The sequence below is a fragment of the Miscanthus floridulus genome, chromosome 12, assembly GCF_019320115.1.
Source record: "Miscanthus floridulus cultivar M001 chromosome 12, ASM1932011v1, whole genome shotgun sequence".
In the NCBI taxonomy this organism is placed as follows: Eukaryota; Viridiplantae; Streptophyta; class Magnoliopsida; order Poales; family Poaceae; genus Miscanthus; species Miscanthus floridulus.
Window position 1 is genome coordinate 59,815,178 of NC_089591.1, and position 24,399 is coordinate 59,839,576.

The window sequence follows — 24,399 nt, forward strand, 5'->3', positions numbered from 1 at the left end:
CCAAGGCACTATATGGGCTTAATGTTGTTGGGGTGGGGTGGAGGGTGAATCAATTCTAGCCAATCCTTATTTTAGAAGTTTCTATTAATTATGTAAGCAAGAAACATATTTTTTTATTTGTTAGGTGGGTGGTTCTTTTTTTTTGGAGGGGGGGGGGGGGGAGGGGTAGGTGGGAAGTAGTGGTTTGAAAAATTGAATTGTACTGTATAGTCAATCTAGGAGAGATTATGATTATTACTTACTATCACTTTTATTCCCCTATTGAACAAAAGAGGTTGTGAGGTATTAGCTCCTTTGTGTTGGGATCTACCTATAGTATGGTCTAAGGGTTAGTTTTGGCATGAGGAATTTTTTTTGTGAGAAGGGGAAAATATATTTTAGCTAGAAAAATAAAACAAAAACACTAAATCTGGAAGAAAATTCTTAGGATTTACAAAAACTAGGGTTCTAATCATAACCGTTAATTCGAATTATTGCACAACTAACCATTTGCAAATGGTCCACAACATGATACCCTCATAACGGCATAACGGATAGTAACCACCCTGTAAATATACTTTGCGCCTAAAACATTTTGAACCTAAACTTTAGATACAAATCAGAGACGACACTGGCAAGCCCACGAGATAACATAAACAAAAACTAGCATATAGCATAAATAAGAGCACATAGTCTCGCCATGGGGAATAGTTTGCGCCCTTACAAGTCCATAGGCACAAAAATCTAATTTTATCCACAGTCCTTGCACGGCATAGCCAAGATCAAACGAAAGAGGCAATATATCCGGACCGAATCACGGAAAGTAGAGGAAAGGGAATCTGAAATCCAGCAAAACCACAATCTCACAAGATGTGAAGATGATAGATTCGCCGAAGCAAAATTTTAGAAGCTAGTTCAAGATGTGCTTACCAATGGAAGGTAGGACGCCATAGGGACCGTGTGCGCCTTTACCACCGGCGTAACACTGTCAAGAAAAGTCCTCAGATTGGAGTGGGTCCCCGCCACCCCGTCAACAGCAGCAACATTCGACCTGTTCGCTGGTTGGTTTCTGGGCTGGTTTGGGCTGACTGGTGCTGGTTTATTGTGAGAGAAAAACACTGTTGGCTGACTAGTTTGGGCTGGCTAAAACCAACAAACGAACAGGCTGATTAACTTCCTCACGGGTGCTAGCACTCGCACCGGAGCTCCGGTGCCCCTCTCTCCCCCTCTCTCTCTCTCTCTCTCTCTGTGCCCGAAATCGCCCAGCTACAGTGCCTCTGGTCCAGCTTTTGCATCTGCAGGCTTCAGGCTTCAGTTCAGAGGGGAGTGGAGGGGCTAAAGCTGCGCCGAACGGAGATGTGGGCTCAGCTTTTTTTTTTCAGGGGCGAAGGAGCATTTTTGTGAATGCCACCAATGTTTTCCAAGCGAATAGTGCTATATCTGCCCACTCCAAGGATGTGCTAGATCTTAATTACCTGCTAACTTTATGCCCTTTACCCATTGGTTTCAGTGGCTTTGGCCATGTCAGTTGGAGCCTTGGAGATATTGCTGAAGTGGATTTTTTTTTTGGCATTTCTTTCTTCCAAATTTAGTTTTTGCATTTTATCATTTTCTGCAACGAGGAGGCGTGACCACTGTCTTTGTCGACATATACGTGCAGTAGCTCCAAACGCTCCACTGGAGCTAAGAGCTTAAGGCTATAAGCCATGATCTTCTCTTTTTTCTTTTTAACCAAGAAAAAAATATGACATGGCTAAGGACCACGACACTGGATGAGTACGTGCTTTGTTATTCGCGTGACTTGCGTGTCTTGTGTCCGTGATACGTGAACAGAACCGAAAGTAAGGCGTCCTTCACTAGTGAAGCTTTTTTTTTTTTCTTTAGCTCCGCGAACAGTTCCACCGGTGGAGCTGAAGCGGTTTTGGTAAATCGTTTGGTAAAATGGCTTCCCTGTGAGAGCATGTTTTTAGGGGCCTGAAGGAGGAGCCGGGAGAAGTCACTTTTTTTTCTCCATCTCACCCCAAATTATTGTGAGAGCATGTTTTTAGGGGCTTCACAAATAAACCTATTTTACTTTATCCCGTTTAATAGAAAACGGCTCCTGAAGCCGATGAAGAAGCCCTGCCAAACAGGGCCTGATACGCCGCCTGATCAAGGAGAGTGCTTGTACGGATACGCCGCCTGATCAAGGAGAGTGCTTGTACGGATACGCCGCCTGATCGCCGCGCATGGCTTGCTTTTCCTTTTGTTTCCTTTTCTTTTTGAGAGCCATGGCTTGGTTTTCTCAGTTGTTTTCTAAAACTGTTTGAGCACATATACCAACCCCTTAGCTTTCTGATGTATCTACGTGGTTTATTCCTCACTAAATATACTAAGTCATTATTTTATTCTTATTAGTTACTCGCTGGGTCCTATTTAATAATATATCTAGAGATTTTTAAATGTATTATTAATAAATAATATAAAAGACGTATGTACCGATACTATATTTACTGATCAAACACTATCATCAGCGTGACTAATAGAATTAGTTGATAAATGGCAAGTAATCTACTATTTATGCAACTATTTAGTACAAACTATTCTTCTATCCCTAAAATACCTTGTATTTTGATGCGTTTTTAAAATGCTTGAATATAATATAATACAAGAGGGAGTACCACAAATGGTATTCTGAACTATTATGTAGTATATAGTAGAAACGCTAATCTGCTATCTTCTATTGATTCAAGTAACTCGAGGATAGAGAGATGCGTCAATAGAAGTAGGGATGAAAACGGTACGGATATTTTCCGACCGTATTCAAAACCGAATCTGTTTAGAGGGGTTGAGATCTGTGCGTATCCGAGTCCGGATATCCAACATCTGATACCGTATCCGTATCCAAATACTCAAATCGCATATTTATGATGTCGATATCCAATCGTATCCTATCCGACATAGTTAACACTATCCGTATTCGAATCCGAATCCGGACAGAAATATGAAACAAATGTAATATCGGTGATATCCGTCCGTATCCGATCCGTTTTCATCCCTGAATAGAAGTAGCGAAGGAACTAGGAAGCTTCATGAACTGTAGATGTTGCTATCCGCACTGCATCCGCAGGCGCAGGCGGCTGATGGGCTAGAAACTGAAACATGCAGCGGTGAGAGCAGAGATAGAAATGCATTTTTAAATTAAAAAAAAAATAAAAAAGAGGAGAGCTAGACATATATCTACAAAGGGCTAAGTACTAACGGGTAAATAATCTATTACTAGCTCTTTGTCTTACGACGAGCAAACACAAATCTAAGAATCCCATCATATACTATTATCCTCATCTAATTTGACCAATATTCGGAAAAAATAACTTCATGAAACCTGGACGTTAATTGCTACGGCGCTGAACCCAGGGTCTATATGTTTTGAAATCCGTGAACATTTTTTAAGAAAAAAAAAATCGGTCGGGAAGAGGCAGAGGAGTGCCGGCTCAGCCCACAGCCGACGGCGCACGGTCCAGCAGCGGAACACATTGCGTCCGCAGGTGCTCGGTCGAGGAGGACAGGCGCCAGAGCCCGCCCATCCGAAGCGGCCTCTCGTTCGGGGGGCTTGGCAGATGGACCGATTCCAACCTTCTCAAACCAGACATGAACTCTGTCAGTTTGGGGCCGGCATGGGCTGGCCCGCTAGTCGCTATCCCCGACTCGCGGCTGCGGCCTGCGGCGTTGCGCTCGGCCCGCTCCGGCGCTCCCATCCAATCACGGATCCACCGTGCCGCTGAGCTCTCGATTCCGCGGCCTGTGTACAGCAACTCTTCTGCAAGGAAAATATCCTCCGCCGCCTCGGGCTGCGAGGCAAGGAATTGAAGACCGTCTCGAATGGTCGAACACTGGTTTGGAGGCGTTTGCTCGCTATCCATGGCGACTTCTACGGCTGCTGCCACTGCTCTGCTCCGCCCCAGCCCGGCAGTTCCAGCCAAGGTAAAGCCGTACAGCATCAAGCTTATAACAGGAACCCTCGTGTACCTCCCCACGAGGTTAACTGTCGCGTGTGGTTGGCGCAGCGGAGGTGTCTCCATGCGGTTGCTGGGCGGACGACGACGGGAAGGAGGGGAGCTGCAGGGGTCATGCGAGCTTGCTTCAACCCTCTCGGGGACGAGCGCATCCTCCGAGAAGCCATCAAGGTAAAATTTCTCCACCTCTGTCCAGTCCTTTTCTTAACCCAGGATTGGGGATTGCTCGAACTTGTTGATTGTATACGTAGTTTCTTGTGTGGATATGTGAAATTGGCCATTCAATCCGACTGGACGCTTGCAAAGTTTATCCTGGAAAGGGGGAGGGGGAGTTTATGCAACAGTCGAAAAATTCAGTGTTGTTTCAGTGTAGATTTACTCTTGATTAAGCTTTTCAGTGGCCATGCTTTAGGCGAAACTAACGAAATTGAAACCTAGACTTGATATGCTTTGTGGAAAGGGTAATTGCAGAGTTGGTTTAAGGAAGACTAGCTATTCATCAAACAATACTAATACGTTCTCCAGTCTAGAATTTACTTTTCTTGCTCGTCGACGCAAGAACAGATGATGATATTCTAAATGCACTGTCTGTAGGAGCCAGTAGCATTCATGGGTGGTGTGTTTGCTGGCCTCTTGAGGCTTGACCTGAATGAGGATCCTCTCAAGGAATGGATAACTCGTACAGTGGAGGCTTCTGGAATAGCTGAGGAAAACAGCTCTGAAGAATCAAGTGAGGCAGATCAAAATGATGCACCTCAGCAAATTGAGATTGAGTGAGGTGCATTGTCTACCTTTTGTCCACTTGACACTTTTCCCTTTGTAACTTATCCTGAATATCTGGGATACCTGAGTCATCACGTGCTTGCTCAAATTTTGTTTGGGCTTATATTGTTCTTAGGTCAAATATTGGATCAGCATTGGTAATATCAAACATTGGGCCCTGGTTTTGTTCTACCGCTCCTGTTTCATAATATGAAGCCACAGTCCTCTAGACATGGTTTGGTAGGGCTAGCTATCCTACCGGAATTGCTACGGAGGCTGTATGGGTGGAAGAGCGGAGGGTGAGGTCCTGGAACTCGTCGGTGGCGTGTGGGCGCCGTGGTGTTCACGGCGCTAGGGCTGGAGTCGAGAGGAGAGCGGCTAGGGCTCCCAAGGGAAGCCGACAACTTTAATTGTTGCTTCTACTTAACTTTCTCAATAATTGTTTACACACATATATATATATATATATATATATATATATATATATATATATATATATATATATATATATATATATATCCTGCCTATAATTCCTATTTTCAGTAATAACTATTATATCTGATAAAAATAACTAATAAATATAACTGGGCTTGCAGCCCATCTAATCTAGGCGTCCTTGTAACTCCTGTGCGCCGGCCTCTAGCCACTTGTGCACCGACGCCTGGTGTACTAGACGCCGGTCATAACATCTCTCCCCGCCTAGAGAACCAGCTCGTCCTCGAGCTGAAAATTCGGGTAGAGATCTTGAAACTCCTGGAGCGGCTCCCATGTAGCTTCATCTTCAGGTATACCGTGCCACTAGACAAGAACGTGCCACACATCGTGGCGAAGTTGAGCACGCATGACACGTGCTAGTGTAGGGAGAAGATGCCCATCATGAGTAGGCGGAACAGACCCTGAAGCACTGGAGGGTCTCCACGGTGAGGCTTCAGCAAGCCCACATGGAAGACGTCATGCAGGCGGGCGCCCTCCGGAAGCTGAAGCCGATAGGCGACCTTGCCAACCCGTTCCATGACTTGGAATGGACCAGCATAGCGAGGACCAAGCTTGCCCTTGGCGCGAGGGTCCAATGTACGTGTCGGACGATGGAGAAGGCGCAGCTAGACCCAATCACCCACCGCGAATTCCAAGTCACGGTGGTTAGCATCGTAGTAGCGCTTGGAAATCTGTTGACCTTGGAGAAGACGTTCCCGGACCTCGGCCAGGAACTCGTTGCGCTGACGGAGGAGGTCGTCGACAGCCTCTGTACTGGCAGTCCCTGCCTTGTAGGGTAGCAGGGGCGGTGGAGGCCGCCCATAGACCACCTGGAAGGGCGTCGTACGCAGGGCGGTGTGGAAGGAGTTGTTGTAGCAGTACTTTGCCCATGGCAGCCAATCCACCCAGGCACGTAGACAATCACCTGTAACACAACGTAGATACATGGCGAGCACCTTGTTCATGACCTCGGACTAATCATCCGTCTTGGAAGGCCGTACTCATGCGGAGCTTGACGCCGGCCATCTTGAAGAGGTCACGCCACACATGGCCCGTCAAGATGGGGTCTCGGTCGCCGACAATCGAGGAGGGAAACCCATGTAGGCGCACGATGCCATCGAAGAAGGCACGGGAGACGTCGCAGTATAGGGATGGCCGAGGGCGATGAAGTGGGCATACTTGGAGAAGCGATTGACCACCGTGAGGATGACGGACTTGCCATGGACCTTAGGCAGGCCCTCAACGAAGTCCATCGAGATGTCAGACCACACCTGGGAAGGCACATCAAGGGGCTGCAGCAAGCCAGCCGGCTGTAGTGTCTCTGTCTTGTTGCGTGTTGACACTGAAATTTGGTAAGCTTATTTTGGAGTGAGAAGGATTGACTGATGATGTTAAAAGCAGGAAGATCTCTTAATTAAAAGATATTTACAAGCCATCCGAGAAATATTCTTTAATATATTTGGAGACGTATTTGGGACGTCCAGAAGATCTTCACCGGCCAGAAAATAATGTTTAATATATTTTGGGAAAGCATGACATCCAGGATCTCTTGCCGTGAGGATAAAGGGCACCTGGGATCGTGAGTTAACATGTGCATAAGAGCAAGTATAATAGCAGGTTGTAAGCCGATTAAATGCTGAGATGGAGGAGAGAGGGGAGGAGAGAGAGGAGAAGCGGGCTGTAAGCTTACAGCCGGCTTGGACACAAGAACCAAGAAAGTCTGTGAAAGAGATAAGTGGGCCATGTATTAACTGTAAAGAGCCAACTACTATATGAGTGGGCTGAGAGAAGGCTATAAGAAACCTTACAGCCAGCAAGCCGGCTGTATTATTAGCCTTGCTCTAAAGAAAAATAAGGAAGCCAGCCGGACTCCATATATATCAGGTTGCTTGCCTTAGTTTTGATGGTGTACGAACATGACTCCTGGTTGCCGACATGGTGAAGATGAAAGGCCAAGCAGATCAACTAACAATATTGTTTGATGGGCTGCATAAAGAAATAAATCAATATATCTTTGGATAGAAAGGCCTGAAGATCGGGTGCTTCTCACGTTAATATGAAAGCAAGAGGAGATGCAAACTAGAGTCCGTGCATAGAGGAAAAAGGAATATTATTTTATTTGGATAAAACATGACGTCCAGGTGCAACTCAACAATTAATGGAAGAAGCAAGGACACGTGCATGTACAAGGCCGACTAGGTGTCATATATTGGTATACGTATATTCAGCAAGGTAATGTGCCTGCATACATGATCTTCCCGTTTGAACCGAACAAAAAAAGACACGTCGGGTCAAAGGAGCATTATTAGCAAGGATCCTAGTGAAGGGGAAGAGTCAATATATCTTAATATTTTCTTTTGTTTAGATATTTCTTTTGAGGCAAGTTTTGTATGTTCTGAACAAGTTAGGAGTCATTAGTCTAGGGTATAAATATAAACCCCGGGCATTATAAAGAAACATCTCCAACGATCAACACAAACCGGTGCCTTTACTTTTCGGCTTACGCCACCCCTTAGGAGTAGGAGTAGAGTAGATTTCGACTAGTTCTTCAGCAAGCAGGGCTGCCCTCGGTTGGGTTTGATCTTCGGTTTGTCTGTGAGTATCCGTCATGACTTATATTATGTTTGTAAGGCTACCCTCGGTTAAGTCTGATATCTTACAAGCTTGGTATAAGTTAGTTATCGTCGGTTAATTATAAGGTTGCCCTCGGTTAAGTCTGATCTCTTGCAATTACTGATAGTTATCCTCGATTCTTATCAAAATCCGCACGACTGCCCTCGGTTAAGTCTGATCTGGTACGAATTTTGATACTAATCTCCTGCCTGGTAAAGATTGAGATAGATCGGCTTTGTATCTTTTTGAATCGTCATGTTGGCGCATTACATTGTTTACATCCTGCTTTGACGATGTTTCTTGCTAGTTTAGCTATTCTATTCCGATCTTGATCGAAGATAGCATGTGGTCAAGGCATGTTGTGGCTGACAGCACTGGCGTGTGGCTGTCCCATCTCACTACCGTGCTACTACCCCGCCGCTAGCTTCCAGCCATGCGCCGTCACGCCATCGTTGCCTTGCCATGTCCCGCGCTACGCTGCCGTCTCGTCCGCCTCTATTGCCTCACGTCGCGACGCTGCCACTGCCATCGTGTCGCTCCTGTACGCGTGCTGCATCACGCTGCCCCTCCTTGGCTCGGTTGGGTGCCGTCCACACGTGGCCTTGCGTGTCGCCGTCGCTTTGCCATCTATGGCACTGTGGCCGCACGGGCCACGCCCGTCGGCTAGCACCGGCGCATGGGCATCCCGGTCCCACCGCTCACGTCCCGCCAAGGCGTGGACGAGCCGAACCCACTGTCGCGCCCATCTCTACCTTCCTCTGTTTCCGCCGTCGTCGTGTCACATCGCAGTGAAGCCAAAGAGCGAGCACTTCTCATTAATTCCTTGTGCTCGCGTCTCCGCCTTCACGCCCTCTCTCCATCAGACCCCCACCCCGTCTTGACTCGCGTCACGCCAAGCTCCAATTTTGGAATCTTGTCGTTGCCGTGCTGTTAAGGCTCATCGCCGCCCGCGTCGTGGCTAGTCTCCACCACTTTACCCCACACCAATTCCTTTGCACCATTAGCTCGCCTTGGCTTTCTCTTCGTTGTGCGCACGCTAGTCGTAGCTTTTGTTCCTCCTCGCCGCTGACGCGGTCATGCCTTAGCGGTTCGTTGTTCGCCTCGCCGCACGCATGTGGCCAGCCTTGCTCGGGTCGTCTTTGGTCGAGCCAGCTTCTTGAGGTCATCGGTGAGTTGTCGTTGCTCACTCGCTGCTCTACTGCCTTGATTGCTGCTGCGGCTCACCTGAACGCCGTCGCCATTGCCGTAGGTTGTCCGCCGTTGTGGAGAGGTCCTTCTACGGCGTCCCGGCTTGCACAACTGTCGCCCATCGTCTCGCCTCGAACCCTAGGTGAGCGTCGGCCTCGTAGCTAGGTCAGCGGGGGTCCCGCATGGCCGGCGTAGGGGCCTATGCCACTGCTCGTCGCGTCGGAGCATGCGGGGATGGCCGAGGGCCTCACTGTTGTAAAGAGGAGAAAAGTCCGAGAGTTCTTTTGTATAAGTGCTGTCTCTAGGAATAGTAACATGGACTACGGCTTATTTTGCTCATAGTCTAGGGGCGTTTTTGCATATGTGTCAGCGCGTGCAGGCCTCTTCGCCACGGGCCGCCTCTGCACGTGGGCCGCCGCTCGCTCGTGCACGCGCGTTGCGTTCTGTGGGCCGAAATCAGTTTAGATTTTTCGTGGAGAATAGGAATAGCTTTTCATTTGTAATTCTGAGCTGCACTTTGGTAAATCATATAAAATCATGTAGATGTCCAAAAATTATGAAACCAATTTTGTTAGGTTCCTAAAATTGTGCTCTATCTGTTAGTGCATTTAGTTCATATATATATTTGTTGATACCAGTGGCTATTAAATCATTTGTGAGTGTTTAGTATTATTTAGATTAGTATTTGTAGGAATTTTTATGGTAAATTGGTAATAACTTTGACTATGAAATTTTTACAGTAGATTCATTGTATTATTATGTGCTCACTGTAATTTTTGTAGCAATAGAATAGGTTGAGAAATATGATAGCAAAGTGTGCATCCATCTTCTCATTAGGCTTCGCGTCGTCAAGTGAGAGTTCGTGCTTGTTACTCTTGGTGATCGCCATCACCTAGACGGCTTGGTGGTGATTGGGAGTTTGGTGTTCACCCGGTGGAGCTTGTGGGTGACCCAACTCAAGTTGTGAGCGGCTTTGGGTGATTCGCCGCGACGGAGTGTCGAAGAATCAACCCGTAGAGAGCACTTGATCCTTGCGCGGATCAAGGGGGAGCTACACCCTTGCGCGGGTGCTCCAACGAGGACTAGTGGGGAGTGGCGACTCTTCGATACCTCGGCAAAACATCGCCGCGTTTCTTACTCTCTCTATTTACTTTGAGCACTTACTTTGAGCATTTACTTTAAGCAATTCAATACTTGTTTTACATCCATAGAATTGCTTGCTAGAGTAAGTTTGGAACTTAGGTTGGGAGGATGTTGTGCATTAGTTTGATATAAACACTTTTCTAGGCACAAGGGGTTAATTGGGCTATCCGTAGAATTTGATTATTGCAAGAGAATTTAGAATTAGCCCAATTCACCCCCTCTCTTGGGCATCTTGATCCTTTCAATTGGTATCAGAGCCTCGTGCTCACGTTTTTAAGCTTAATCGCTTAGAGCAAGATGTCTCACGGGGATGGACCTCCTCCTATCTTTGAGGGAGATGATTTTCCATATTGGAAAATCCGCATGGAGGCATACTTAGAAGCTCTAGATGTTGAAATTCTAAGAGCCGCCTCTCAAGGGTTCCCAGCACCTAGGAATGCCGCACAACTTTAAGGTGATGAAGTGAATTATGAAAAATGGAATGCAAAGGCTCGCAACACCATCTTTCGAGGGCTTTGCAAAGATGTGTTCAATCGTGTAAGGAACCACAAAGACGCCCATGCACTATGGTCGGACGTTTGTGCGCTTCATGAGGGAACCAAGAGTGAGCGTGAGGAACGCTATCATCTTGTGATTAAAAAGCTAAATTCTTTTGAGATATTTCCCAAAGAAAGTGCTAATGAGATGTATTCTCGATTAAATGTTCTTGTAGAGGAAGTCAATGGGCTTGGACTCACTCAAATGTCACCATCCGACGTTGTGAGAAAAATCTTGAGTGTCCTCCCCATTGACAAATATGGGCATATTGTGACCGTGCTACATCAAGATGATCTTTCCGCCGCTACACCAACACAAATCTTAGAAAAGATCAATGCTCATGAGATGTACATGCACATCACACCACAAGATGGCTCATCCTCTACAAAGAAGAAAGAGAAGGATTTAGCATTCAAAGCTAGCCAAGACAAGGGCAAAGCAAGACTTGAGTATGAGAGCTCAAGTGATGAAGATGATGAAGAAAGCCTTGCCCTCATGGTAAAGAAGACCACCAAGATGCTAAAAAGGCTAAACAAGAGTGGCATCAAGTTTGATGGCAAGAAGAAGAAGTTCTTCACTAGCTCAAGAAGAAAGCCAATCTCCGAGATGGATTGCTACAATTATGGCGAACTTGGCCACCTAGCTCATCAATGCACGAAGCCCAAGAAAGACAAATTCAAGAACAAGGGCAAGAAACATGATTCAAGCGATGAAGATGAAAAGAAGAAGAACAAGCCATACAAGAAGAAAGATGACAAAAAGAGGGAGTTCTATAAGAAGAAGAGTGGCAAGGCCTATATTGTCGGTGATTGGCTCACGGACATTGATTCATCAAGTGGATCATCCGATGATGATAGTGACGATGAAAAGGTGGCCGCCATTGCTATTGATCTTGCATCTTCACCGCCATCATCGCTATTATCCTCTACACACCTATGCCTTATGGCCAAAGGTGAACGCAAGGTAACTAAGAGTGATGATAGTAGTGATGATGAACATGCTAGTGATGATGATAGTGATAGTGATGATGATGACTCACCTACATATGATGATCTTGTTAAAATACTAAGAAAATATACTAAGATCATTAGAAAGAGTAGAGCTACAAATGAAAAACTTGATGCTAAAAATGATTCACTCTTAGCTAAGTGTGATACATTAGAAAAGGCTAATGATGAGCTCAAAGAAACAAATGATTCTATGTCATCCAAACTTAAGGAGCTAAAATCTTCTAAGAAAGAGCTTAAAGATAAAAATGATAAACTTGAGTGGGTGCACAATGAGCTTATCACTAGTCACAACAAGCTAAAAGAAGAATATACAACTCTAAAGATCGATTATGATACCCTTATTATTGCACAAGAATTCTTACCAAATAAGCCACATGATGCTACTAACCATGTTGTTAAGATTGATATAGCTACCTCATGTGATGATTTAATTGATGAAAGCATTAAGCATGGATCTAGTAGCAAAGGCAAGCAAGTGGTTGAGTGCAATGACTATGATGAGTATGTCAAGCTCAAGAGTGACAATGAGAAGCTCATGAAAGATCTTGAAGAGATGAAAAGTCACAACACCATCGTGCTAGAAACTCTTGATCATGACAAAGAGGTGATCCTTGAGAATGAGAAGCTAAAAGAAGAAAACAAGAAACTCAAGGAGGAGAAGAACAATGATATTCTCAAGGAAGAGAACAAGAAGCTCAAGATGGAGAAAGAGCATCTCAAGGTGGGATTGACCAAGTTTGCTAGAGGCAAGCATCTCCAAAGTGAGCTACTCATGAATACCGTCATGAAGATGGATAGAAGTGGCATTGGATATATGGCAAGTGTAGAGAAGAAGAAGGCTCAAGCTCAACACCAACAATCAAAGCCAAAGCCAAAGCCAAAGAGATGTTTTGAGTGTGGACAAGAAGGCCACTTTGCTCATGAGTGTCAAACTCTACCACCACAACCCTTGCCCAAGCATGCTAGACCCTTTGCTTTTAATGCTCACTACATGCTTAGAAAAGATTCGAGTGGAAGGATGAAAGTCATGTTCTTAGGTCCCCCCAACAAGAGTAGGCCTAAGAAAATTTGGGTGGCTAAGTCACTTGTTGAGAAGGTGAAGGGCCCTCAACAAGCTTGGATCCCTAAAGCTTGAATCTCTTGTGTGTAGGTGAACTACAAGACCGGTGGAAGTCATTGGGTTATTGATAGTGATTGCACTCAACATATGACCGGTGATCCTCGTATGTTCACCTCACTAGATGAAGAGATAGATGGACAAGAGAAAATAATATTTGGAGATAATTCAAAGGGCAAGGTTAAAGGATTGGGCAAAGTGGTAATCTCAAATGATCATTCCATCTCAAATATGCTCTATGTTGCTTCACTGAGCTTCAACTTGCTATCCGTTGGGCAATTGTGTGATCTTGGCTTTCAATGCTTATTCACCGAGAAGGAGGTTGTTGTATCCAAAGTAGATGACAATCAAGTGATATTCAATGGATTTAGATACAACAACTTATATCTAGTTGACTTCACCTCCGAAGATGCAAACTTGAAGACTTGCCTATTCACCAAAACAACACTCGGGTGGCTATGGCATAGAAGACTTGCTCATGTTGGGATGAGCTCACTCAAGAAGCTTATGAAGAATGATTTGGTGAGAGGGTTGAAGGATGTGAAGTTTGAGAAGGACAAGCTTTGTAGTGCATGTCAAGCCGGCAAGCAAGTTGCAAACACTCATCCAACCAAAGCTTTCATGTCAACCACAAGAGTGCTAGAACTCCTACACATGGATTTATTTGGACCAACAACATACAAGAGTTTGGGAGGAAATCTCTATTGCCTTATGATTGTGGATGACTATTCAAGATATACATGGGTGTTTTTCCTTCATGACAAATCCGAAGTTGCATCTTGTTTCAAGAAGTTTGCCAAGAGAGCTCAAAATGAATTTGAAGTGAAGCTCAAGAAGATAAGAAGTGACAATGGCAAAGAGTTTGACAACACAAACATAGAAGCTTATTGTGATGAAGTTGGAATCAAACATGAAGTCTCCGCAACCTATACTCCTCAACAAAATGGTGTAGTTGAGAGGAAGAACCGGACTTTGATCACTCTTGCAAGGACAATGCTAGATGGGTACAACACCCCCGAAGCTCTATGGGCGGAAGCAATCAACACCACATGTTATGCATCCAGCCACCTATTTTTTCAAAAGTTCTTTGTCAAGACACCGTATGAGTTGCTCAATGGAAAGAAGCCGGACGTCTCCTTCTTTAGGGTGTTTGGTTGCAAGTGCTACATCTACAAGAAGCGGCAACACCTAGGGAAGTTTCAAAGACGTTGTGATATAGGTTTTCTTGTTGGCTACTCATTGAAGTCCAAAGCATATAGAGTATTTAATCATGCCACCGGCTTGGTTGAAGAAACATATGATGTGGAATTTGATGAATCTAACGGCTCCCAAGGAGCACATGAGAATCTTGATGATGTAGGTGATGAACCATTGAGGGAGGCTATGAAGAATATCCCGGTGGGAGACATCAAGCCAAAAGATGATGAAGATGATGTACAAGTCATTAACCAACCTTCTTCATCAAATGTACCACAAGATGGTGAAAAAGATGGGAGAGTAGAAAATGAAGATACTCATATCTCCCATGAGCAAATGGTGGTACAAGCACAAGATGTTGATGCTCCACAACCTCCTCCTCAAGTGGTCAATAGAAGAAATACACCTCTCCTACAAGATCATCCATAAGATCTCATCATAGGGAGTCCATCAAAGGGTGTAATGACTCGATCTCAAAAACTTACTTTATTTATCGCTCATCACTCTTTTGTCTCTTGCTATGAGCCTACCAAGGTAGAAGAAGCTCTTAAAGATCCAGATTGGATCATTGTCATGCATGAAGAGTTGAACAACTTCACTCGCAATGAAGTTTGGAATCTTGAAGAGCGACCAAAAGGTGCAAGAGTCATTAGAACAAAGTGGGTGTTCCGCAACAAGCAAGATGATCAAGGTGTTGTTGTGAGGAACAAGGCAAGACTAGTTGCAAAGGGATTCTCTCAAATTGAAGGTTTAGATTTTGGAGAAACCTTTGCACCGGTTGCAAGATTAGAAGCCATCCGTATCCTTCTTGCATATGCATCACATCATGAAATGAAACTATATCAAATGGATATGAAAAGTGCATTCTTAAATGGCTTTATTAACGGACTAGTCTATGTTGATCAATCTCCCGGGTTTGAAGACCCTAGATATCCTAATCATGTTTATAGGTTGTCCAAGGCACTATATGGGCTTAAGCAAGCCCCAAGAGCTTGGTATGAGCGCCTTCGGGATTTCCTTATTGTGAAGGGCTTCACCATTGGGAAGGTCGACACCACACTATTCACCAAGAAGCTTGATGGGCATATCTTCATTTGTCAAGTATATGTTGATGATATCATCTTTGGATCATCAAATGAAGACTCATGCAAAGAATTTGGTGAATTGATGTCTAAGGAGTTCGAGATGTTAATGATTGGTGAGCTTACATTCTTTCTTGGTTTTCAAGTCAAGCAAATGAAAGAAGGCATCTTCATCTCTCAAGAGAAATACACAAAAGATCTTCTCAAGAGATTCAAGATGGATGAATGTAAGCCAATCAAGACCCCAATGCCTACCAATGGACATCTCGACCTAGATGAGGGAGGTAACTCGGTTGATCAAACTCTCTACCGTTCTATGATTGATAGCTTGTTATATTTAACCGCATCTAGGCCCGACATCATGTTTAGTGTGTGTATGTGTGCTAGATTTCAAGCTAGTTCTAAGAAAACACATTTAATTGCCGTAAAAAAATCCTTAGGTATCTTAAGCACACACCAAGCATTGGCCTTTGGTATCCCAAAGGAGCTTTATTTGAATTAATTGGCTATTCCGATTCGGATTACGCCGGATGCAAAGTTGATAGAAAGAGCACATCCGGAGGGTGCCATTTGCTTGGTAGATCACTTGTGTCTTAGTCCTCCAAGAAACAAAATAGTGTGGCTTTGTCCACTGCTGAAGCGGAATACATTGCCGTGGGTGCTTGTTGTGCATAAATATTATACATGAAACAAACTTTACTAGACTATGGAGTAGTTCTAGAGAAAGTACTTCTTTTGTGCGACAATGAAAGTACGGTAAAACTTGCAAATAATCCGGTTCAACACTCTCGCACCAAGCATATAAATATCCGCCATCACTTTCTAAGAGATCATGTAGCTAAAAATGATATATCACTAGAAGGTGTAAGATCCAAAGATCAATTAGCGGATATCTTCACTAAACCGCTAGATGAGGCTACATTTTGTAGATTGCGGAATGAGCTCAATGTACTTGATTTTAGTAACTTCACTAAAAATTGAGCTTGTGTTGTCCCTTGCATTCATTGTAATATACAACATGTTTAATTTGTGGCAATGCATATAGGGCTTGTCTAACATGGTTAAGATAACCGCCGAAAAGCGTGTGAAGAAGCTTAACCTTGGATCAAACTTGACAAGCAACTAGATTTACTTACAAGTATTACATATGCATGAATGTTGTTTTGTCGTTTTGTTCCATTTGCCCTCTTGTTGCCTATTTTCTTAAAAAGAATTATAGCATAAGGCAAAATATTTTGAAAAATATGAGGGTTTGAGAGAGGTCACTCACATCAGTCCCAATTGGTGTTTATTTGGATCTTATTCAAGTTGGGACTTGATTGGGAACAGGCAGCGCGAAGGAAGGTTGAAGGTTTGCTGGAAAAGGAGCACCGAACGCTGCACCGGACGCTGCTGGCCAGCGTCCGGTCAGTTCACAGGAGGTGAACTGCTACTGAAGGAGTGACCGGATGCTGCGTCTGTGCGTCCGGTCAGGAAGGGTTCCGCGTCCGGTCGATCAAGGAAGGACTAGCAGTACTGACCGGACCCTGCCTGCGTCCGGTCATGGACCACCGAACGCGTCCGGTCCCGATTCCAGAGGTTTTGGACCTCTCTGGAATCGACCGGACGCTGGGTGGTAGCGTCCGGTCGCTACCACCGGAGCGTCTGGTCAGTGGATCTCGCGCGTTTTCAGGACTCCTTTCTCCGATTCCTTTTCTGTCGCGTGTGGGGAACTATTTAACAGCAAGACCGTACCCCTGTTTGACCTCAACCCGTCGCGACCTAGCCCAAGCCGCCGCCGCAGCCTAGCCACGCGCCACCTGCGTCGGTCACCTCGCGCCCGCGCCGCCGTGCCCCCGTCCTCGCGCGCCACCACCGGCCCATTGCAGCTACGAGCACTGTCCTCGCGCGCCACCACCGGCCCATTGTAGCCACGCGCCGCCGTCCCGCGTGCCACCGCGCCTGCTTGGCACCACGCCGGCCTCCTCGCGCCCAAAGCTCGCCGCTCCACCGTCGCCAAGGCTGCCGGTCTTCACGCCGAAGTGCCCTAGCCTTACCATCCCCTTGATTGGTAAGGCAAGCTTTATTTTTCAATCTTGATCTATACATTGGTGACCTAGATCGATTTGTTGTCTCTGATTCTCCATTACATTCAGGACATTTACCCTAACCCTAGCCCGGTTCCGAGGATCCCCCGCGTGACATCTTATCTATTCTCGGTTTGCGGATCGTCAGGTAGAAAGCCATACGATTCAAATTCGCATCTACATTGCTTTCTCTATTAGGATTTCGCATCTATTAGACATATGGTATTTATTTGTATATCCATCTATTCTATCGTGCAGCGAGTCGGTTCCGTTGTGTTTCGTCTGGCAGTTGGCAGTCGACTCGGAGCTAAGCTCGCGAGTAAGGATCGAGGCCAAGCCTCGAAAGCGGCAGTTTGATAGTTGATCTTCATCAGCGATAGTTCACCATCTTGTCAGTTCAGATGGCTCGCACCAAAAATGTTGGTGGTGGCCCAGGTGATGATGATCGGAGGCCCCCGCCTCGCCAGCCAGCCGGATCTAAGGGCAAGTCAACCAAGCAGCTGACATCTAAGAAGCGGAAGTACCCCGATGTAGAGACAGCGAGAGCAGCAGCTGTTGCAGAGGCCGCAGAGCGTGCCGAGAGAGGTGGTACCCACAGCGGAGTTGTCATTGCAGATCAGCCAGTTTCACCCGCAGTCAGAGCTGCGATCGAGGATGTTGAGCGTCGTCACGGTAGTCCAGCTGGGACTGCCACGCTTGTAGGACGACGGGTTGCCATTGAGGAGGGTCCGTCAGCACAGCAGCAGCCCCCACCAGTAGAGCCTCAGCCAGCCCAGGAGACTCAGGAGGGTCAGGAGACCGAGCCGGCACCTCAGCTATGCCGCTCGAGTCGTACCAGTGCTGCAGTTCCACCGAGGCTAGTTACACAGCGCAGGGGTTCACGCCCTCTGCCTAGACTACAGGGTCCGCCTCCAGTGGTTCACCTCGACTTGAGGGCCGCTACAGCCAGGCAGGTTCAGCAGCTGCGGTTTGTTGAGTTTGAGGTTTGGTTTCCTCCGAGGAGGGATGAGAGAGTAGCTGAGGGGTTCTACACGCCACTGCAGGAGGATTTCTACAATGCATATCTTAACAGTGGGGCAGTGTTTAGATCACAGAGGGTCTGTCAGATAGAGTCCATTGTGACAGCAGTCGGAGAGAGCATTTGGCAATACTTATCATATTTGCCAGGACTGACAGATTTGATTGGACGGACGGGCATATATGTACCTTCTTGGGTCCGTCAGTTTTATGCCTCGCTCTACATTGATCCTCATCACAGATTCATTCACTTTGCTTTCAAAGGCAAAGACTATAGAGTGACTAGTGGCAGAGCCAGGGAGATACTGAGACTACAGGAGCAGCCTGTAAAGATGCATGAGGTTTGCTATGGACAACAGGAGCCTCCTAGGCGTCCTCATGGAGGGCAGGTGCCCCCTACAGATTTAGTGCGGCATTGCTTCAAGGAGCCATTTGGAGAGGGGTCGAGCAGGAACCCTAGTGACTTGACTCCTACAGCGAGGATACTAGAGGCCATCATCAGGAGGACACTGCTTCCCAGGTTGGGATACAGGGAGGGCCTGACTCGCTTACAGCTCTGGCTTCTCAATGCCATCATGCAGATGACAGTATTTGACATCTGGGACCTCCTTCTTTCAGAGATGGAGGATACTATAGCTGAGGGATTCAAGGGTCACAGGCAGCTTCCCTATGCTCACTGGATCATGTTCCTCATCCGCAGAGTTATGCTTGATAAGCCCCCTGGCATGATGGATGAGTATATAGGTGCCACTACAGAGTTCCCAGCCTACAACCTGTCACAGAGGATCAGACACACCACTCCTCAGGCACCCAGACACCCTAGTCATCGTCCCGACGTGCCAGAGTCCACAGCTCAGCAGGATGAGATCATCAGAGGGATTGCAGCCACTGAGGAGGAGGAGCTAGAGGCACAGCAGGAGGTGAGCGAGTATAGTGATAGCTCCGACGATGACTACTAGCCTATACCTCAGATGCCTCCACGCAGACATGATGCAGAGGCCGGTAGCTCCAGTTCTGCACCACCTGCTCCGCAGACAGACTCCGCTCTCATAGCTATTCTTGAGCGGATGCAGTAGGATTAGACACGACAGGCACAAGAGACAGCTACCAACTTCGCACAGTTTCAGGCTCGTCAGGACGAGTTTCAGCGGCAGCAGCAGCTCCTTCATCACCAGCAGTTACTTATGCAACAGCAGCTCATGGGATTCATGCAGCATGTAGTGACAGCCATTGGGATCCCACTGCCACAGACTTCGCCCCAGCTTGCACAGCCTCCTACCACTTCGACGACTCCAGCAGTACAGCCCATGGGCTCCAGAGTCAGGGACAGCCTCCAGCTCAGTTTACTTTACCTCCTGTACAGGTGTCCCAGTGGTTAGCCTCACCTGGTGTAGCCCCACAGTTCACTCCTTATCACACGGGTTTCTCACCAGAGCAGTCTTCCTCGCTATTCGTGCCTGACACGTCAGTCTCCAGGAGTCTTGGAGCATCTTTCAGCGAGTTGACCGGCATACCTACTCCGCCTCACATGCATACTGTCGGTCCGTCTGCAGCAGCTCCAGCTATCATGACTACTCAGAGGCTTCCCTCGTCTGTCGCCTCGTCAGATCCTATGACAGACATACTTGCAGCTTCACAGGCAGCACCAGCCCCAGCTCAGACCCAGACCACTTCAGCGACACTTCCTGCTTTAGAGGGTCAGTCAGTTCAGAGCTCAGGGTCCGATGATGATGGCGCCTAGTTCCATCTTGCTCCACGTACTTCAGCGCCCGACTCGTCCGCTGCAGCCTCACCGACTGACCCTTAGGTTTTGGTGTTTGACGCCAAAGGGGGAGAGGGTTTGAGTATGTAGACTTAGGGGGAGCGAGTTTTAGGGGGAGCTAGTTATCTAGTATTAGCTTATTATATACATTTGGAGTTTTATTTGTGTGATACACTATTACTTATGCATTCGTGTGTTTACTTTCATGCATACTATTATATATATGTGATAGTGCTATCTACGTGATTGTGATATTTGACATGTGTGATTTCTACTTTGCATTATCTATATGTCATATCACGTGTGTAATGCTCATTTGCCTTTTGCTTCCGCGTTTATACTTCGAAGCAAATGAGCTTTGTTATTTGTACTCATGCTTAATTCATATCCTTTGAGTACATTGTGTTGGCTTGGGTCATATAAGCTTGACTAACTCTTTTGTTCTTATTGACAAAAGCTTATATGAACCAAGCCCGTCAAAAACCTCACTCCACAACATACTCGAGGTAGTATTATCATCAATCACCAAAAAGGGGGAGATTGAAAGCATCTAGGCCCCTAGTTGGATTTCGGTGATTAATGTCAATACAAGATTACTATGACTAACGTGTGTTTTGCAGAGGCAATTAAGTTAGGTCATGGTAATGGAGATCGATTGGGCAATCGAGGTTGTCATGCCCCTACGATGGAAATCATTTTGGTTTTCAAAGGATGGACGACAAGGTTAAGGATAACTAGTTCTAAGTGTCGATTGGAGTTGGAGAGACACTTAGAGTAGTTTAGGACTTTGTTTTTTCCTTTGGCCGTACTATGAAGGGGGGTATGAACGGGTAGCATGACCTAGTTGAGTCTAGTGAGTTAGGTGTGGTGCACACTTGTTTAAACTAGCTCTAGGTAGCTCCTATGAATGCCTAAGATCCTTTGGAGCAAACTTCATTCACATATGTTCGAATGTTGGAAGTGAATGGAGGGTCAAACACTGACCGGACGCTGGCTCCGGTGCGACCGAACGCTGGCCGCAGGGTCCGGTCAGTTCATTTGACCGTGAAGAACAAGTCTGGAGTGACTGGACGCTGGAAGGTCGTGTGACCGGACGCTGAGGGCTAGCGTCCGGTCGACTCCAGTAAGGGTCCAGACTTGGGAAAGAGTGACCGGACGCGTCCGGTCAGTGGTGACCGGACCCTAAGTATCTAGCGTCCGGTCGTTTACAGTAAGCATCCAAGAGCGACCGGACGCGTCCGGTCGGTACTGACCGGACCCTGACAGCGTCCGGTCATCATTTGAAAACTGTTCGCGGGTTGAACTGACCGGAGCATCCGGTCAAAACGATCGGAGCGTCCGGTCATCCCGCAGAAGCTCATAACGATTCGTTTTTCAGGCTACCTTATAAATAGAGGCTCCACTCGTGAGTGGAGCAACTTTTGCTCATTCCAACAGCTGAGAAACACGTTTGTGAGTGCCAAGAAGAGCAAGGTCCTAGTGAGGTGTTTGTGATTTGAGAATCCAAGAGAGTAGCCTCACTAGCAAATCAAGAGTAGCAAAGTGTGCATCCATCTTCTCATTAGGCTTCGCGTGGTCAAGTGAGAGTTCGTGCTTGTTACTCTTGGTGATCGCCATCACCTAGACGGCTTGGTGGTGATTGGGAGTTTGGTGTTCACCCGGCGGAGCTTGTGGGTGACCCAACTCAAGTTGTGAGCGGCTTTGGGTGATTCGCCGTGACGGAGTGTCGAAGAATCAACCCATAGAGAGCACTTGATCCTTGCGCAGATCAAGGGGAAGCTACATCCTTGCACGGGTGCTCCAACGAGGACTAGTGGGGAGTGGCGACTCCCCGATACCTCGGCAAAACATCACCGCGTTCCTTACTCTCTCTATTTACTTTGAGCGCTTACTTTGAGCATTTACTTTGAGCAATTCAATACTTGTTTTATATCCATAGAATTGCTTGCTAGAGTAAGTTTGGAACTTAGGTTGTGAGGTTGTTGTGCATTAGTTTGATATAAACACTTTTCTAGGCACAAGGGGTTAATTGGGCTATCCGTAGGATTTGATTATTGCAAGAGAATTTAGAATTAGCCCAATTCACCCCCCCCCCCTCTTGGGCATCTTTATCCTTTCAGCTTAGTAGATGTATTCTTATTTTAAGAACTATTGTTGTCTTAATATTGGGTGTTGCATCGTCATTGCATGCATGTAGAGAACGAGTTGGTAGAGTTCGTGACCGATGGCGAGCAAGAGTACGAAGAGGTGATTGAAGAGTATGAGGAGGAGGTCCTCGTGCAAGAGGAGGTTCCAGAGTCGCCACGGACTGACCAAGCTGACACCCTACATGCTCAAGGCAAGCCCTGGTGCATAACCCTTATTTTGATTAAGCACTGAATATATATATATATATATATATATATATATATATATATATATATATATATATATATATATGTGATGTGTATTTACGTTATAGGCATTTTATGAAAACCACCTGCATAAATTTATCTATCCTATGAAGTCCTATTAGCATAGGTTGAGTAGCTGCTATGCTTAGGCTATCGGTAGCACGAGTAACCTACCAATACTCACAATAGGTGATTATTATTATCACTCATGATAAAATGGTGAAATGAAATGGAGACTGGGTTGGGATATGGTACGGGTATTGGTGAGTGTAAGAGATTGTGTCTCGCGGCCAACGAGGCATAGCTTGTTTACACTGTTTTTCCTATCCGTGTCGGTTAAGGACCAGTTGTTGCATTGGATTCTAGTCAGGTCACAGACTTATTATCCTGAGCACATACTTGTTTATGGGAGCAGGGAATGCTTGTTGCTCTCTTGTCATGGGTTTTGGCTCTTTTCGTACCGACTGATTGAAGGCGGGGATGGTGGAGGTCTAAGCACCACACTGAGTCTGGGACTCAGGTGTGAGGGCTGAGTTCAAATTTGGACGGGGACCTGGACCCCTTGACAGGAGAGTGGTGGGTTGGTCTTGCTTGTGTCTGGGTACAAGCGGGGCGTGTGTTTCGGGGTACCTAGCTGGGCACATTGATTCACAAATCGCTGGGTAATCCGGTACGACTTGTCTACAATCTAGCACCGTAGTAAGAACTTAAAGATAAAAGATGGTGAAATAGATCTGTTTGCTCAACTCTTGCTTGAAAGTAGAACATGTGCTTACCTAGAATGGTTAGATAATAAACTAATCATGACTGCTAATAAGAACCATACATAAAGATCCACTACTAGTATTGCTTTCCGCAAAAGAAAACCCAGCAACCTATAAAGTTTATCATATCCTTTGGAGTCGGGAAATTATTCCCACTAGTCGGGTAAGTCTTGCGAGTACATTGTATACTCAAGGTTTAATTACCCCTGTTGTAGGTGCATCTTGAAGAGTAGCTATTGTATGGAGGATTCTTCTGGTGGGCACAGACAGATCCTTGTATTCTACCGTTAGATGTTTATTGTAATTCCACTGTTTAAATTTCATACTCTGAACTTGGTATTGTAATAATGTAATTCTAAGAACTCTGGTTGTATGAAATGGACTAAGTATTGTAAACTCGTTCTCATTATTGGATGCTGGAGGAAAAATGTGGATTATTCGAGCTCTCCCTTAGGGTGTGCTTGACGGAATCTGTCCGATGTAGCTTGCTTTTGGGGTGCTTAGTGTTTGGTGGAAGACGAGCGCCTCCAAAGGTGTGTTATTTCGGGCGGTTCTGCCACAAGGTGTAATTTGTTATCTTTATTATGGCTGCATCGGTAAAGATAGTAGATTGGATCTGACAGGCGTATGTGCTTATATATGTTTAATGGTTGAGTGCTTGCATGATATGACCCTTCTTTCGCTGGAATCTGCTATTTAGCCAATAGCCTGTCTTTTTGAGAATTTATATTGGCTGTTTACAAGCTTCTTATTTGTTTTTGTCCTGGTTAAAAGCTACTATGTTTCTCAACCAAATCATATGCTTTCACGCCCATCTTTTTACATCTTTTGCCTGCTTTCATGATAATCGGCAGGTTCGATCTATTTAATTGAGTTACTAATGATTGCCAATGTGCTTGTTTTACTTATCAAACATCATGAACATGTCGGATATCGACTCTCTAGTCGATAGCCTCGTCTTACTGACCACTTAGCTGCACATTTGGAACTGTCTGAACATATGACACGTGAAAGGATCAAGATGCCCAAGGGGGGGGTGAATTGGGCTAATTCTAAATTTCTTGCAATAATTAAGCCATACACTTAGCCCATTTCACCCTCTTGTGCCTAGAAGTGTTTCTATTGTTCTACCGCACAAAAGTTTTGCACTACTCTAGCACAGCAATTCTAATAATGTAAAGATATGAATTGAATTGCTCAAATGTAAATGCTCAAGGTAAAGAGAATGAAAGGAACGTGGCGATGTTTTTTCGAGGTATCGGAGAGTCGCAAGGATCAAGTGCAAGGGTGTAGCTCCTCT

The 24,399-nt window shown here is 45.9% G+C and overlaps 1 protein-coding gene across 3 annotated transcripts; it reads left to right on the forward strand.

The window, feature by feature from the left end:
- The first annotated feature begins 3,770 nt into the window (after positions 1 to 3,770).
- LOC136498074 (UPF0426 protein At1g28150, chloroplastic-like) lies at positions 3,771 to 23,540 on the forward strand. 3 transcript variants are annotated; one of them, XM_066494011.1, is made up of 4 exons: positions 3,771 to 3,942; positions 4,026 to 4,145; positions 4,569 to 4,752; positions 23,315 to 23,540. In XM_066494011.1, exons 1-3 carry the CDS (start codon positions 3,841 to 3,843, stop codon positions 4,749 to 4,751), a joined length of 405 nt encoding a protein of 134 aa, XP_066350108.1. In that variant the 5' UTR covers positions 3,771 to 3,840; the 3' UTR covers position 4,752; positions 23,315 to 23,540. The 3 variants fall into 3 exon arrangements, with proteins under 3 accessions (XP_066350108.1, XP_066350109.1, XP_066350107.1); XM_066494012.1 differs by lacking the exon at positions 23,315 to 23,540 and adding an exon at positions 4,873 to 4,928; XM_066494010.1 differs by lacking the exon at positions 23,315 to 23,540 and having other exon boundaries at positions 3,772 to 3,942; positions 4,569 to 4,928.
- The last annotated feature ends 859 nt before the right edge of the window (positions 23,541 to 24,399 follow it).